This window comes from Ambystoma mexicanum, chromosome 5q, assembly GCF_040938575.1.
Source record: "Ambystoma mexicanum isolate Mex_15411 chromosome 5q, UKY_AmexF1_1, whole genome shotgun sequence".
Lineage (NCBI taxonomy): Eukaryota > Metazoa > Chordata > Amphibia > Caudata > Ambystomatidae > Ambystoma > Ambystoma mexicanum.
This window is the reverse complement of record NC_090933.1, coordinates 1,308,871,213-1,308,885,542: the sequence shown is the minus strand read 5'-3', so window position 1 is coordinate 1,308,885,542 and position 14,330 is coordinate 1,308,871,213. Positions and strand designations below refer to the sequence as shown.

The 14,330-nt window shown below is 43.9% G+C and overlaps 1 protein-coding gene across 1 annotated transcript in view; it reads left to right on the top strand.

The window, feature by feature from the left end:
- Positions 1-280: 280 nt before the first annotated feature.
- The window catches only part of DGAT1 (diacylglycerol O-acyltransferase 1), a 1,493,476-nt gene continuing 1,479,426 nt past the window's right edge, over positions 281-14,330 (top strand). The window contains exon 1 of the mRNA XM_069621909.1: positions 281-620. Coding sequence (XP_069478010.1) covers positions 466-620 — 155 coding nt within the window. The 5' untranslated portion in view covers positions 281-465. The remainder of the gene's footprint in view (positions 621-14,330) is intronic.

The following is a 14,330-nucleotide window of genomic DNA, read 5'->3' as shown; positions in this document are numbered from 1 at the left end:
GCGGTGACTATGCTGGATTCACAGTCCCTTCCAAAAGACCCTGTGAGATTGGTTGGGGGCGGGGCTATCCATTTATCGGGGCGTGGCTTCACGCCAAAGTGTCCTTAAAGTGGCCTGCTTGACTGCTGTCACAGGTTGTTGGGCGGTGTCTAGTCGGGTTCTTTCGAGAGGAGGCGTGGCTTCCAGATCTCCCTGTGCTATTGGGCGGGGCCTGTCGACCCTGCCCTTGATTGGCGGGCGGCAGCTCTCTCGGTGACCCGGCACGCCCCGCAGCGCTGTCAGAAACTTTCTTGGTTTCCTAGTTCAGTCCGCGGAGCGCGAGACCCCACGCACGCACGTACTCGCCGCTGTTGTCCAGCTGCGCGCGGGACCCCGCTAGAGCCTGCGCGCGAGACCCCGCGCCCGGCGGCAGTTTGCCCTCTCTCGCAGTGCCTGTCTCGCGCCGCGCCTGCCCGCCCAGGTGCCATGGCGGAGGTTCCTAGGGCCCGCGGCGTGCGCCGCAAAGTGGGCCGGCTGGCTAGCACCTCGGCGGCCGCCGCCGCCTCGGGGGACGACGAGGAGAGAGACCGCGCCAGGACAGCGCGAGGCCCGGAAGAGGACGGACGCTCTGGAGACTTGAGGTGAGAGCCCTGCACGGGGGACTTCACCCTCTGTGGCATGGCCCGCCACCACACACCTGCAATTTTTGATGTTCACCCTCACGAAAAATGCCGCGGACTTATAGTGGAGGAAGAGGGTTTTCACTTTGCGAAGAAGCGTGTAGTGTGTGTGTGTGTGTGAGCTAGGGCAAAGGGGAACGTGCAGTGTGTGTGCGCTAGGGCAGTGTCTGTGCTAAGGCAAAGGGGAACGTGCAGTGTATGTGCACGGGCATAGGGGAGCGTGCAGTGTGCGCGTTAGGGCGGAGGGGAGCGTGCAGTCTGCACGGGCGAGCAGTGTCTGCTAGGGCAGAGGGGAGCGTGCAGTGTGTTCAGGGGCGTGCTGTGTGTGTGCACGGGCAGAGGGAGCGTGCAGTGTGTGCATTAAGGCAAAAGGGAGCGTGCAGTGTGTGCAGGGGCGAGCGTGCAGTGTGTGTGTGCTAAGGCAAAGGGGAACGTGCAGTGTAGGTTGCGGGGAGCGTGCAGTGTGTGTGCTAAGACTGAGGGGAGCGTGCAGTGTGTGTGTGTGTGTAGGAGCGAGCATCCAGTGAGCGGGCGCTAAGGCGGAGGGGAGTGTGCAGTGTGTGTGCGCTAAGGCTGTGGCTTCTGTCGTCTATGGCTGTACCAGAAAAGACGGCATCAAGTGTCAGATTTAATAAAGGACGGTCATGCTCCAACCGTCCACATAGATATGTTGTCGAGATCCAAAGAAAAAATAAGTGAGAAGTATTAGTAAAATAAAAACAACCATCTTGAAGCAATAATTGAGTGTCGATAGAAAGCCAAACGGCTGTTTAAAAACTGGCTGTCTACTTTTACAGAGAGACAGCGAAGCAATGCTAGAAGCAGTGTTTACTAAAAACAGCAAAAACTTCTGAACGCTCTTTAATCAGAATAAAGAGAAACAACATTAAGCAATGCAAAATCTGATTCTAGAAGAAATCTGAGCGAGCCATTTTGATAAGTTGTATATGGGAGTTCCATCAAAACAAAATGAGCAATGTAAGACAGAATGGGAGCTAGATTTATCAATAGAATCTCTGGAAACCATTATAAGTGCTGGGTCTGAACTCCAGGCAACCTGGCCAATGCAATCTTATTCTGAAACAAGAAGTGATTGCATGGGCAACGATACGTCACATCCTGTTTTGGACCATTCTACAAAGTACCATCATCCCCATAACCTGGTCTCTTTCAATAGTCCCCATATATAAAAAGGAGACCGAAGAGACCCAGCAAATGACCGACCTATAGCCCTCATGGAAAGTGAGAGCAAGATCTTACCTTCTCTAGATGTGTACTCAAAGAAATTGAGGGGTGGTCGAGAAATAAAGATATCTAATCAAAATTCCAGACAGGCTTTAGGTGCGAAACAGGGACTCGTGCAAGTGGGCTGCTTATCCAATCCCTAATTAGGCCTGTAAGGTCGGAGAAGATCCACTTTATGTAGCGAGTATAGACCTAGGTTTAGCTTTCCACTCTATTGATAGAACAAGGCTGTGGAGAAAGCTTGCAGACTGGGACATCCCACAATACATCTTAGACATCCTTACCTATCTACATAAAGACACGATAATTATTGTAAGATGGTACAACCAAGGTGACATATCGGCCCCAATTAATACTTCCTGTGGACTGACACAGGGATGTCTGTTGGCAGCATGCTTCTTCAATTTGTATCTGGCTGATCTGTGGGAATTCCTAGGAAGAGATTCTTTTATCTCACCCAAATTAAGGGGAGAGATGCTACTGCATTACTTATGCCGATTTACATATTACTTCTAGATAGAACAGAGGTGGGGCTACAAAGAAGAGATCAGAAGAATATGCTAAATTAAAAAGCCTAACAATGAATCTGAAGAAATCCTGCATTTTGAATTATAAAGGCAAGATACAAATTGAACTCATTTCGATGGGTAATGACTGGTCAGCAAATCCCAGTTGTGAGAAATGCTAAATAGCTAGGCTTCCTACTTGCAAGACCAAAAGAAATGAGTCTACAGAGAGGCTCTGTGGACAAAGGGACAACAATTAGCGGGCCAAATACTGTATTGCAAACAAATATGGTCGTTGCCCACTCAGGCTGCTTGTACAGTTGTATTGTTCTAAAACCATCCCTGCACTGATGCGAACAAGTAAAACTTTGGATATGGAGAAAAGTGCTAAGATTACCCAATTCTTTCCCTATAACATTGATAGCTTTGAGCTGGGGCCTACTTAGCCATTGCTCTACTTTTCTGCAAGATAGTGACAGCACAGGAAACTCGGTATAGAACATACATTGTTGAACGAAATGGAATGTAGCAGATCTCTGGCTGAATTTAAGCGACAGTGCGAATGTATTGTAGAGCAGAATGATGTGCCCCTAAAACATCTGTGCGAAAATCCAGGTCGGGTAAAAAAGAAAATTATTGAATTATGACCTGTGATAAAAGAGCTTGCTAGAGCCTGAGCAGAGAAATAAATACTGAATGCAAAAAGAAAGGCATGCTACAGAAATATTTGGACCAGTCGACAAAGAGACTTATTTATAATGTTTTGAATTAATACCCTCCTGACTGGAGAGGTTAAATTAATACGTGAAATCCGAAATACTGCAGTGCTGACGTCGTGGAATAGTGGCTGAAACTCTCAATCATTTAATGATCAATTGTGATATCCTCCAGATTCTAGGAGAATAGTTTTTGTCCACTCCATACAATCATTAAATACAGAGGCCTTATGGAAATATGATTTGCCAGGCTCTACCTCTTTAGTTATTAGTGTAGTCCAAATTTAGAAAAAGATTAATATTGTAGACTGAATGAAGATCTTGATGAATAAATGTAAGGTTGTAAATAGTATCCGTATAGAATAATGAATTTTATGAACAATTTCATTGTTAGGCAGATTCCTGTGCAGTGCCCTTAGGGACCATTACACACAATTAAGACCACAGGTGGCAATACAAGTTTTACCTTTGGTACAAGCCTGTACTACTAAGTTATAGTGGTAGTATTAGCAGAGCAGCCAGGCTTATCTCAATAGTATATGAGCAGTAGCAGAGATTACACAAAGGGATCACAATTACTGTGACTCAAGCAAACACTGACTTCAAGGTTTCAGGTAGAAAAATATAAGTACATTTATTTTTAAACCATCAGTTATAAACACAACACTTCTATTAAACTTTAAACAAAACATGTTAAATATACTACAACTAACCAATTCACTTTGTACAGTATGTCTCAAGGTAAGTATCCTGTGTTTGAATGAACCGGTGTTATGAACAAAACACGATACAGCGGATACGGTTGGGATCACTTTTTGACAGTTCGGTCTACTCAATAAACGCGTATCCGTGACATGAAATTCTACCAGGGCAAAAACACACTTAGCACCTGAGATACCCAGAGGGAGTTGGAGGTAGTACCAAAATATAAATTCATACTCTGTGTAGTACTAACATAGGACTCGCATAAGTCCAGATAGTTGGGTGCTTCAGCAAGTAATGAGGGTCTTCAGACTCAATGATTGTTTCAAAGTATATATTCTTAGTGAAAAGGACAAAACGGATTCCTCAAATATATAGTTGAACAAACTCAACATATGTATAGCAGAAAATCTATTGAGACAGTGATGAGTTGTTATATCTTTCACACAGTGTATAAACATCACACTTTTAACACAAAATATAGTAAACATCCTAATGGGCTCCACTAATGGTGGTTTAATTAGTGTCTTGTCAACGCGTTTTGGATTCTTCCCGAATCCTACTTCAGGGCCTTGGAGCCCATTTCCTGCTCTTGTAGGTATAAATCTCGGACCAATTGTGTGCCTGTAAGGTAACACAAAGAGCTGGGGTCAGTTTAATTTAAGTGTTTAGTATTAAAATCCTCTTGTGAGTAAGCCAGAGACTAACCTCCATTCTCTTCTTGCACATTCTCAATGTCTGTCATTCGAAGTCCTGTATAGCTAGAGCCAGCTCTTTTATTCCTTACCGCTATTCTTGTGTGACGTAGCTATAACGCTGCATGCCAAAACCTCAGTCTCCCCGGACGTACTTGCCGAGAAGGGAGGTATGTTGTCGTGTTGAGAGTCCAAATACTACAATAAAGAAAACGGGGATGGTCGAATAAATGTTAAAAGTATGGGGTGCGTGAAAACCTGCAGTTTAATATTCAAGCTCCGCCGATAGAAAATAGACGTAGCTATGTTACAAATGCATGACATAATATAATGTAGAGGGCTCCCCTCTACTGCAGTTATAATTGCAGTGACGCTAAGTATAGGCGTGTATACGAGTGGGCATTAGTTGCTGACAGAGCCGCAGGGCTGGCATGTAACTCTCTCCCCTCCACCCCCACGCCCCCTACCGTTGCCGGTATAAAACATAAATGCCTGGGAGCTTAATCTTGGGCCCCAATATATAGTACTAGTTGGCGTTCCTTTTACATATCATCACGACTCACCACCGTAGTGTATCTCATGCCGACATTCTTTACAGTGCTTTCCCCTCGAGTAGAATGTATAAATGGTAGCTAGGCTACCAATAGTCATGCGCATTCGTATCGAGCGGCCATCTTTATGTGGGAGGTTAAGGGTTGCCATGGGTTACCATGATGCTATGCCTTAAGGCGCATGTATGGCATCTCAATCAACATTATTGACCAAGTGATGAGGATTAATCGTGGTGGCCCGTGCATTCGCTAACAGTTAGGTCAAGCAACCCCCATTTCAAGGGGGTACTTGGATACTGCTGAAATGTTCATCCAAGCCTCATAATGGGCGTTGTTATATGCTTAGGAGACTACAGGAGGAGGGGCAGCAAGTCGAAAAACAATGGCTCGGCGCCTCATTCCTATCCGTACATGCGAAGAGTACAAAGGAGTGCATTAACTAACAATTAAGTAAAGCAACCCACATTTCAAGCGGGTATTTCAATATTGCAGCAATGTTCAAAAAAGCCTAGTCATGAGCGTGTGTTGATACTTTAGAGGCGATAGGAGGGGCAGCAAGCCGAAATCCATCGGCTGGTCAGCCCATTCCTATCTGTAAATGTGAAGAGTGGGAACCCTGTAATGAGGACCTCGGGGATAAAACAGTTCCCGCTATCCAAAGGGGCAATTAAGCCCAATTTGATATCTACATTTATCGTAAGGCCATGTGTGCAGTAGACGCGCTGGGGGTGTGACCCATTCTTAGACAATGACAGGGGGAGGAGCAGACGGCTGGGTTATCATCTCGGTGTCCCATTCCTGTCCCTACAGTAAAGAGTAGAAGGACATCGCCTCAAAGGAAGGTGAGGAGGGGCGAGACATCAGGCTAAACCGCGTATCCTGTATGCTTTGGAGTCACAAAGTGGAAGCACATTGGCCTCAAATATTACAAACTCCTCACAATCTTAGGTGTAATTCCACTGTCCGAGTAAAAAACGTATATACATGCATTTCCAGAACAGATGGCGTATTCCCACTACCTAGCAAGCTCCTAACGCATACATCTACATCATAACATATACACTGCAGGGTCAAAATAGTGGTGCGTAGAATGTAATATATCATAAAGAGTATCTTGGAGTTGTAGATCAGGTCAGTAGTCACAGATGAAATCGAAATTGCCTCGAAGATTCCAACTCCTTACAATCTTGTTCAGATTATCACAATCGCATTCATAATTCTACAGTTCTATGTTTTGGTCCAACTTCATTATGCTTGCATTAATTGAAAAAAGTACACATTATTCAATCAGTGAATAACAAACGTTCTTGGAATCAGATTTGTGCTCTCTACCAAAATGTGCCTCATGTCTACAGGAGTCGTGGTTGACAGTATGCCCCATAATGCACGGCTATGTTGTTTTAACAGTACTCTACTCGTGGAGCACATGGTTGCCTGGCTGGGGGCCTCTTGTGTGCTGTGACAAAAGGTATAGGTCTGAACGTTTTTAATATAGAGACACATAGGAGGGATATTCAAATTGGAAAAGTGGTAGGAGACTGTAGATCTTTGTCAAGCTGATGTTATTGTAAAATATATATTTCAACCCGAAATCTGTAGCAATTGCATCATTTTTGGAAGCACTTTCAGCCCTCATTACAAATACCCTGGAAAAAAGCGGACACTGAAATTATTGTATTAGGTGACTTCAATGGTGACTGTCTGGACTCAAGGTGGTATTCTGATTTGGGCAGGCGGGGGGCTTCCCAAATGGCAAGGAGAAAAGGGAGGTTTATAATATCTGAACTTAAATCTTGGGACTTATAGTTAACAGAAACTTGAGAGGAGATATCCCTCCAGAATTTACTTAGGAAAATTGCCCCATGAGATCTTCTTTGGACTATGTATTTTTATCTGAGTCCTTCTTTTGGAAATGCGACAGCCTTGGAGTAACTCCACTAAAAGTTTGTGACCTTCACATGCTAGTTCTGACTTTGCAGGAATCGGTAGATGACACCAAAAACAATAATTGCAAAGTGACAGCAGAGGTCATCTTGGGGAACCATACATCAAATCTATTTTAATTAGTGTATCTTGCACATGGGCTCAAAAGACAAAGGTCAAACGTTTAATCCTGCAACCTATGATAAAGCGATGCAACAGGCTTTGGGAAAGGTATATCGCCCAAATGGGGAAAATGCAAGAAGACCAAACTGAATCAATGGTATAGAAACAAGTATGATGCCATTTTAGCAGATCGAATGAGGGAACTAAACAAGGTGTTGAGACAGTTAAGAAAAAGTCAGTCGGACTATGAAGATGGAGTGAGATTACTGAGACTCTAGTATAAAACCTGGGTAAGGGGACATCGGTTCTTGATCTATGTAAAAGATTCAGAGGCAATGCTGTACTCGCTCACCTGCAAAAACCTAGCCGCCTTCTCGAGACTGATTTAGAGATCCGAACAACTAGTGCTCCCTGCAAAGCCAACCTATCCCTTCAGTTGAGTGGGAACCCCATTTCTGTACTCTGCATCGCTCAAGTGAGGGTATGGAGGCATCACCTGCAAGCAATAGTAACCGGTCAGTGCATATAAAAATTGACCTGCCGAAAAAAGGGTAGCGATAATGAAAAGCAAATCTTCAAATAGCTTAGCAAATGTTAGACTAAGTCAAACCCCAACCTCTGGGCAGTATTTCTTAAAAAAATGTTTTTATTTTTTTTTAATTTCCTATTCACTGCAATTGTTGGGACAAAATCCTAGCCCCCCACCCCCTCTTGGAAAAAAGCGAATATAGTTGTAATCTACAAGAAGGAAACGAGGTCAATCCATCCATCGCCTTGTCTTGCTTCTAGTAAAATCTTCAAGGCGATCATTCTGGTGCAATTGCCGGAGTGGGCACATAACAATAATATAATCGACACATTTCAATCAGGCTTTCGACAGGGATAGAGTATGGCACATAATTGTTTTGCAGTTAACCTTTTGCAGATAGAAGCCCAACAAGAAAAAAGGGCGATATTCTTTATTTATTTTTTTTACTATGCCTTCCTGGACATCTGTCTTTTGATCGGGTGAACCAACAATGCCTGTAGGAAAAGCTCAGGGAGATGGAATGCCCAGTGGACCTCTTGATGGCTTTACACAGACGCAATGGTGAGGGTGCGCTAGGACCAAAAGGAAAACTATTCCAGGTGGGTTCCCTGCCGATGTGGGCTATGGCAGGTATGCATGTTGGCACCTTTTCTATATAGCTTGTACACCTGCGACTTGGGGGGAAAATAACTTTAAACAGATAAGCTCCCCAGCCTAGGAGGGAAGTTTCTTATAAATGGATAACATGGCGTATGCCGATATCGTCTTGTTCGACCTGACACCGTAAGTCTTCAGAGGGCCCGAACAGCGACCAACAAATACTTTGCAGCGCTTGATCTGCAATTAAATGTAAAAGAAATCTAATATTCAAGTCCTAAATAACAGTAGGAAGAGCAATTCTTAATTCAAATGGTCTATAGTAAAAGAACAATTGGACATCTTTGAAATATTTAGGGTTGGAAATTAATTAATAAAGAACGAAACAGGACGATTATGATTGGATGGTGAAGAAATCCAAATTGAACACCTCTGAAACTTTGGTGTTTGACAGATAGTTCGTTAGATTCTCAGCAATCCCGATGATAAAATACTATCACCAAAAAAGTGGTCCCACGCCTCTTGTATGGGGTAGAATTGGGCCTTTTACCAGATAGTTGGAAGGGGGGGGTGAGGGAAATGGTCATTAATATGGAACATTTTGCTTCCCCTTCCATGGGGTACACCGTTGGCAGTAATCGGACACAAGGTTTCACTGCAATCACGGGCAGACTGGAAGACAATGAAATAGCTTAGAGATCTCCTGCTTCCCCCATTGAATAGTAAATTAGCAGAGTTGTGCAGTTATTTTATGCAACTTTTTGAGAGTGCTGACAGAATGATTCTACTCGGGTATAAATCTGCTGGCAGTTTATGACTTGAACCTTGATAGATTGGTAGTGGCTCATGTTGATAAAAAGAAAATGATGTTGGAGCTTGACTAGATAAAGAATAGATTCAGATCTGGTATATACATTTATTTTCAAATACGAAATTAGAGCATTACATGATATCCCCTTTTATCTGAAAAGGCACCAATCAAACCATCGCTCTGCCATGCTACTTTTGAAATTGAACGTAATCTCTACTAGGGGAGTAATGGGTTCGAGAATGGGAATTGAGTGATATTGAGGCTATGTAGGCATTGTTCCAAAGTGATTGAAACACGTAATCTTTTACTGGGACGCCCTGGCTTCTCAACAGCCTATTGCAAGTTTTTATTTTTATGCTTGGTGCCTGATATAGCGCTTATTAACACAGGGTGCTTTAGGGGAAAGATTTTGTACCGTTATGAATTACCTTTGGATGTATCAATTTTACAATTGCTGGAAGATCACTTCAAGCGAAAAGGTAGGAAGTACCTGAAGATTTTGAGTGGCCTAACATTCACCTTTTACATGAACTGATATGCGATTGTCATCCTAAGATTGTCTTAAGTTTAAAAGTTTTTAAAGGTATTTCAATTATGACTTGTCGTGTAATGTAATTTTAACATGTGAAGGTTTGCATTAACCATAATATAAATAAAAATATATACTGCACAGAAAGAAATTTGGTATTTTAGAACAACCCAACATGTCCCACGGTGAAGAAGAAAACTGGGACCCTTCACGCGCTGTGCCAGTTTTGTTAACTGTTCATGTAAATAATGAAAAACAAGCCAAGAAAATTACTATATTTTATTTGAAGGTATGCAGACAAGGCTTAGACCATAAAGCATTAATTGTAAAAATGAGCACAACACTTCTACATATTGCTATGAACACATTAAACAAATACTAATGCTTTGTAATATTTGATATCGAGCCCCTCTAACCTTTCTCGAACAAAAACAATAGTGAGAATATATACTGTAGATCATTTTGCATCTGTAATGATGATGTGAACTAATCTAATGCTTTGTGTATATGTGGTATGTTTGCATGTAGTATGGTTGCAGCATCTGCCGACTTGGAAGGACTTTGGTTTGCGAATGTAACGTCTGCACATCCAAGTTTCTATGAACCCTGGAATGGTTTATCTTGTGTGAGAGGAGACCTGGGATCCTGTTGACCTCAACCATTGAATAGCAGCTGGACCAAACCAGTCTCCTCTGGCTCTGATACTTGAAGTACAAGATGGGGAGGGGGTCCAACTCGGCACATTCTCTTGATGCCACTGCTTCGTACATTATTTCATCCTAATATACAGTTACCGTTCAACTCTCCTTGCAGAGATGCCTTCCATCTATTCATTGACATCGGGGACCCATGTGCAAATAAAGGCTTGTCACCACACTGTTCTGCGATAATTAAAATATTCCTTCCCTTTTTTCTTGAATTCTTTTTTTGTATAGCTATTGTGCACAGTATCTTAAATGTTTTGAACAGCCTTGAAAATGATAAATGATCTGACATGAGGCCATAGTGACCTACGACTGCAACAAGTCACCTCTACAGCTCACTTTTGGAAATGTTGTCATTTTCTTACTAACCACTCTACACTCCTCGGCAAACTGGACTACTGCTCAAGCCTACACCTTGTCTTTTTATGTCTACTCCTTCCTTCGTCTAGACAAAGCCCTCCACTTTGCTCCCTGCACTCTCTACAGCCTACACAGATTATCCCTCACTTCTACTTACCAACAACATGCTGGTTGGCTCTACTTGCACAACTGCTTCCTTTTCAAATTCCTTCTCGTCCACAAAGCTGATTGGTCTTGCTCCTCATTACCTGTCTGATTTTTATCTGTTTACTCACCATCTCCTTTTCTCGATCCTCCTCTGCCCACAACCTCACTGTCCCCTACCCTCCCTGTGCTGCCTCTTGCTTCCGGTCTTTCTCCTGACTCCACTGGATTCCATGACCCATAGCAATCAAAGCCAGCTTAACTGTGGATCTCTTCAAAGCTCAATTTAACCTTCACTTACTTGCTAAAGAGGAAGAACCCAACCAATCGTCCCTACCTGACCCCACCACTGCTTCCAGTGGTGGTTAATGTCATTTGGTATATTTAATTGGTGGTACTCTTTAGTTTGATGCACTTGCCTCCTTAGGTTAATGTTACCTTTTTGTAAGTCCCCTGTTTTCTTATATCAAACGCAACTACTCCATGCTTTCAGTTTCTGTACAACATTCTTTGAGTAGACGCAGTAGACGACCAGTTCAGCCCAACTTCTTCATGTTTTGATTGCCCCCCCTTTTAAAATAACAAGCATTGGTAAATCCAACAGTTTAGGCTTTTGTTCAGGTATGTGATGGGTGTTTTCTAGGCACTGATATTTTGGCACTACTTGGGCATACGATCGCAACAGGCAAGTGATGTGATCACATGTGAGGAATTCGACCATCCGCACAGTGGATGTGCGCAAACCTAGGCCTTTAATATGAAATTGAGTGATGGCAGGTCAACCTCCATGAAATGTGTGGCGCTAATTCGCACACGTTTTCCTATGCTCACTGCATGACATACATAGACCTGTGTACTCTGGGTGGACACAGCCTACAGGCACAGTCCCCCCTGATGTCATATTTAGTTGGGATATGACCGCAAGTAGTTCACCATGTCCTCTCAGAGGGGGGTGGGGGTTAAACATTCACCCTTGTGTAGCTGGTGGCAGCGATTAACATACTAATAGAGCACTTCAAATAGGCTAGCAAAGGAAACTATGCAATGTAAACCTGAAGCCAGCTCCCGGCCTAAGTAATGATTGGCAGTGACATGTCATGTCTGGGACTGCATGTTTTACAGCAGTTCCGCCCGCAGGGGCACCCCGTTCAGAAGGTACGAGTATGCGGATTGATGGTGCCCGGAAGTCTGGCCTTGCTGAAGCTTCAAGGGAAACCTGCCTCTTTAATCTGGAAACAGAGGGCACCATTAATCATAGGCCCTTTAATCTACAGACAGGAAGATGTTTGATACTTAGTATTGCATGCCGTCACGACTTTACCTTTTCTGTTGCAAAGCACTCTGGTTATGATCTCCAGCATACAGTATATTGTTGGTGGGACACATGGTTGGTTCTTTAAGGTAGGCTACACCAATCCCTGTGGTCCATTTTGGCTTTAAAAGAGGATCAAGCCCCTCTTTTGGGCTTCACCAGAAGCAGGAAATTACTCTGTATTGGATCCTGGCTGAAGGCACAGTCTGCCTTACATCTTCTGCCAGTGAAGGAAGACTGGGACCTCCACGAGGGAAGCAAGATCCCTCCCTTAAACATCTTCCAGGGAACAGAGGGAGATATTGAATCCAGAAGACCCTTCAACAGCTCCAGAACCGTTATCCATCTAGCAAACAGCGTACCCTGCTAGGCTCTGTAGCAAGCTTCCTAGGTGTGAAGTGCCGACAGTTTCTGAACCAAACCAAGGACAAAGGGTGCTGCCTGCAACACTCCTCAGCTTTGCGCTGTCTTCCTTAATGGACGACACGAGCCCAGTGAAGCAGCTAGGAGTGCATTGACAAGCCTTTATCGACATCCGCTTTAAGGAAATTGTCGAGCCCCTCAAGCTGACTACACCGCTGACTGTTAACGCCGATGTCGCTAAAGCTGTCCGCGATGCCTCGACCATTTCTTTAGAACTGCCGACCAGCACCGAGACAACAATTCCTGACTCTGAGCTGCCATGTAGGCCAGCCTGCAGCAGTCTGTCCAGCAGCAGTCTGTCCAGTAGCAACTGCCTGCCGGAATATACCTGCAGCTGTCTCACATCTTGAATGTCGCTGAAGCTGCATAGCGCCCTCAAACTGACTCCACTGTCGAGCACCAAGAACATCTACAAGGTACATCGTGGCTTTGTCCCCCTGGTACTTATCTGTAGGCCCCTAGGGACACTGTACGACACATTGCTCCATTCGTGTTGAAACCAAGTATCCTTGAAATATTGCGATTAACTGCTATACCGACTCCCCTCCTGTCAGTATCCAGAGTGCATCCCTTTTCCTTCTTTGAAACTGTCTGTCCTCTGCATTACTTTACCTGGTGGGTTGTATTTTGTAGTGTTAGAACTGTATGTAATAATTATGAAGTAGATATTTGTATACAACCTTGACTGAACAGTCCCTTTCATCATTGGGGGGGGGTAATTTTATTTATGCTGTGTTGCAACTAATCAACGATCCATGACCTTTCGGAGATAAGCCTGCCATTCCGTCCACGTTACCAAAATTGGACTAGGTTCATAATGGACTTGTTGCCAATCTGTTTGGATCCTTTCTGGTGTACTAGAGGTATGGGGCTGATTGCTGGTTTAGAAACCGTTACTCATTCCAGGACTACTGGTGCCCCAGACGTTGATTCGTCACACACATGGACCTATGAAGGCAGTGCTTGGCAAATAACTGGCTTTGTCAATGCTTGTTCTCAACAGGACTTTGGTACAAGGAACAGATGGCTGATGGCACACTTGGTTACGACATGTTTATTACATCATTATCCATTTTGTGCTGCAATTAAGTCATTAACTCTCAGCAAACTGCTTAGAAATAACTGTCAGGCTAAAGTTTGATGTTTCAGATTGAAGGATTGAGCTCCGAGTTCCCAAGAGGATGTGTTTTGGGTGGGGAGGGGCATAGGAATTGGCATGGCCATCGGCAGTTGATAGGTGGGGGTAAATGACCAAAGACCCACAAGCTGTGTCCCTTCTCTCATGCCATCTCTGATCTAGCTGCAAGATGCCACTTGTGATCGTAGAAAGTATAAAGCAATTGTAGTCTTAAAAAAAATAAAGGTTTTCCTCTGTTTCATGCATACAGAAATTCTATTTCTGCACATCTTACTAAGCAAGCGTACGATCATTAGCAGACATGTGTTTGCTGGGTTGAATACAGAGGCTGCTGTTGCTAGGCCAGGTGACGTCCCATACCGCTTAATAGTCTTGAGTGAGCTGGTAGTTGTGCATGTTCAGTCCCGGATAGCGGTTGTTTAGGTGCGGGGGTTTGGGCTTCGGATCGTGGAACAGCGTTCCGGCAAGCCAATTATTTTTGCTGGAATGTAACTTAGTCTTGTGCTGTCAACTCACCTTCCATGAAGTCAATAGAAAATTTCACGTGCAAAAGTGAGTTTTTTCACTCTCATTTTCATTTGACAAGATTGACCGGTATGACGATATTGTGACATCGGAAGGCGCTGCGACTGTTATGGAACTAGATTCCTTCTGTGCAGCCTC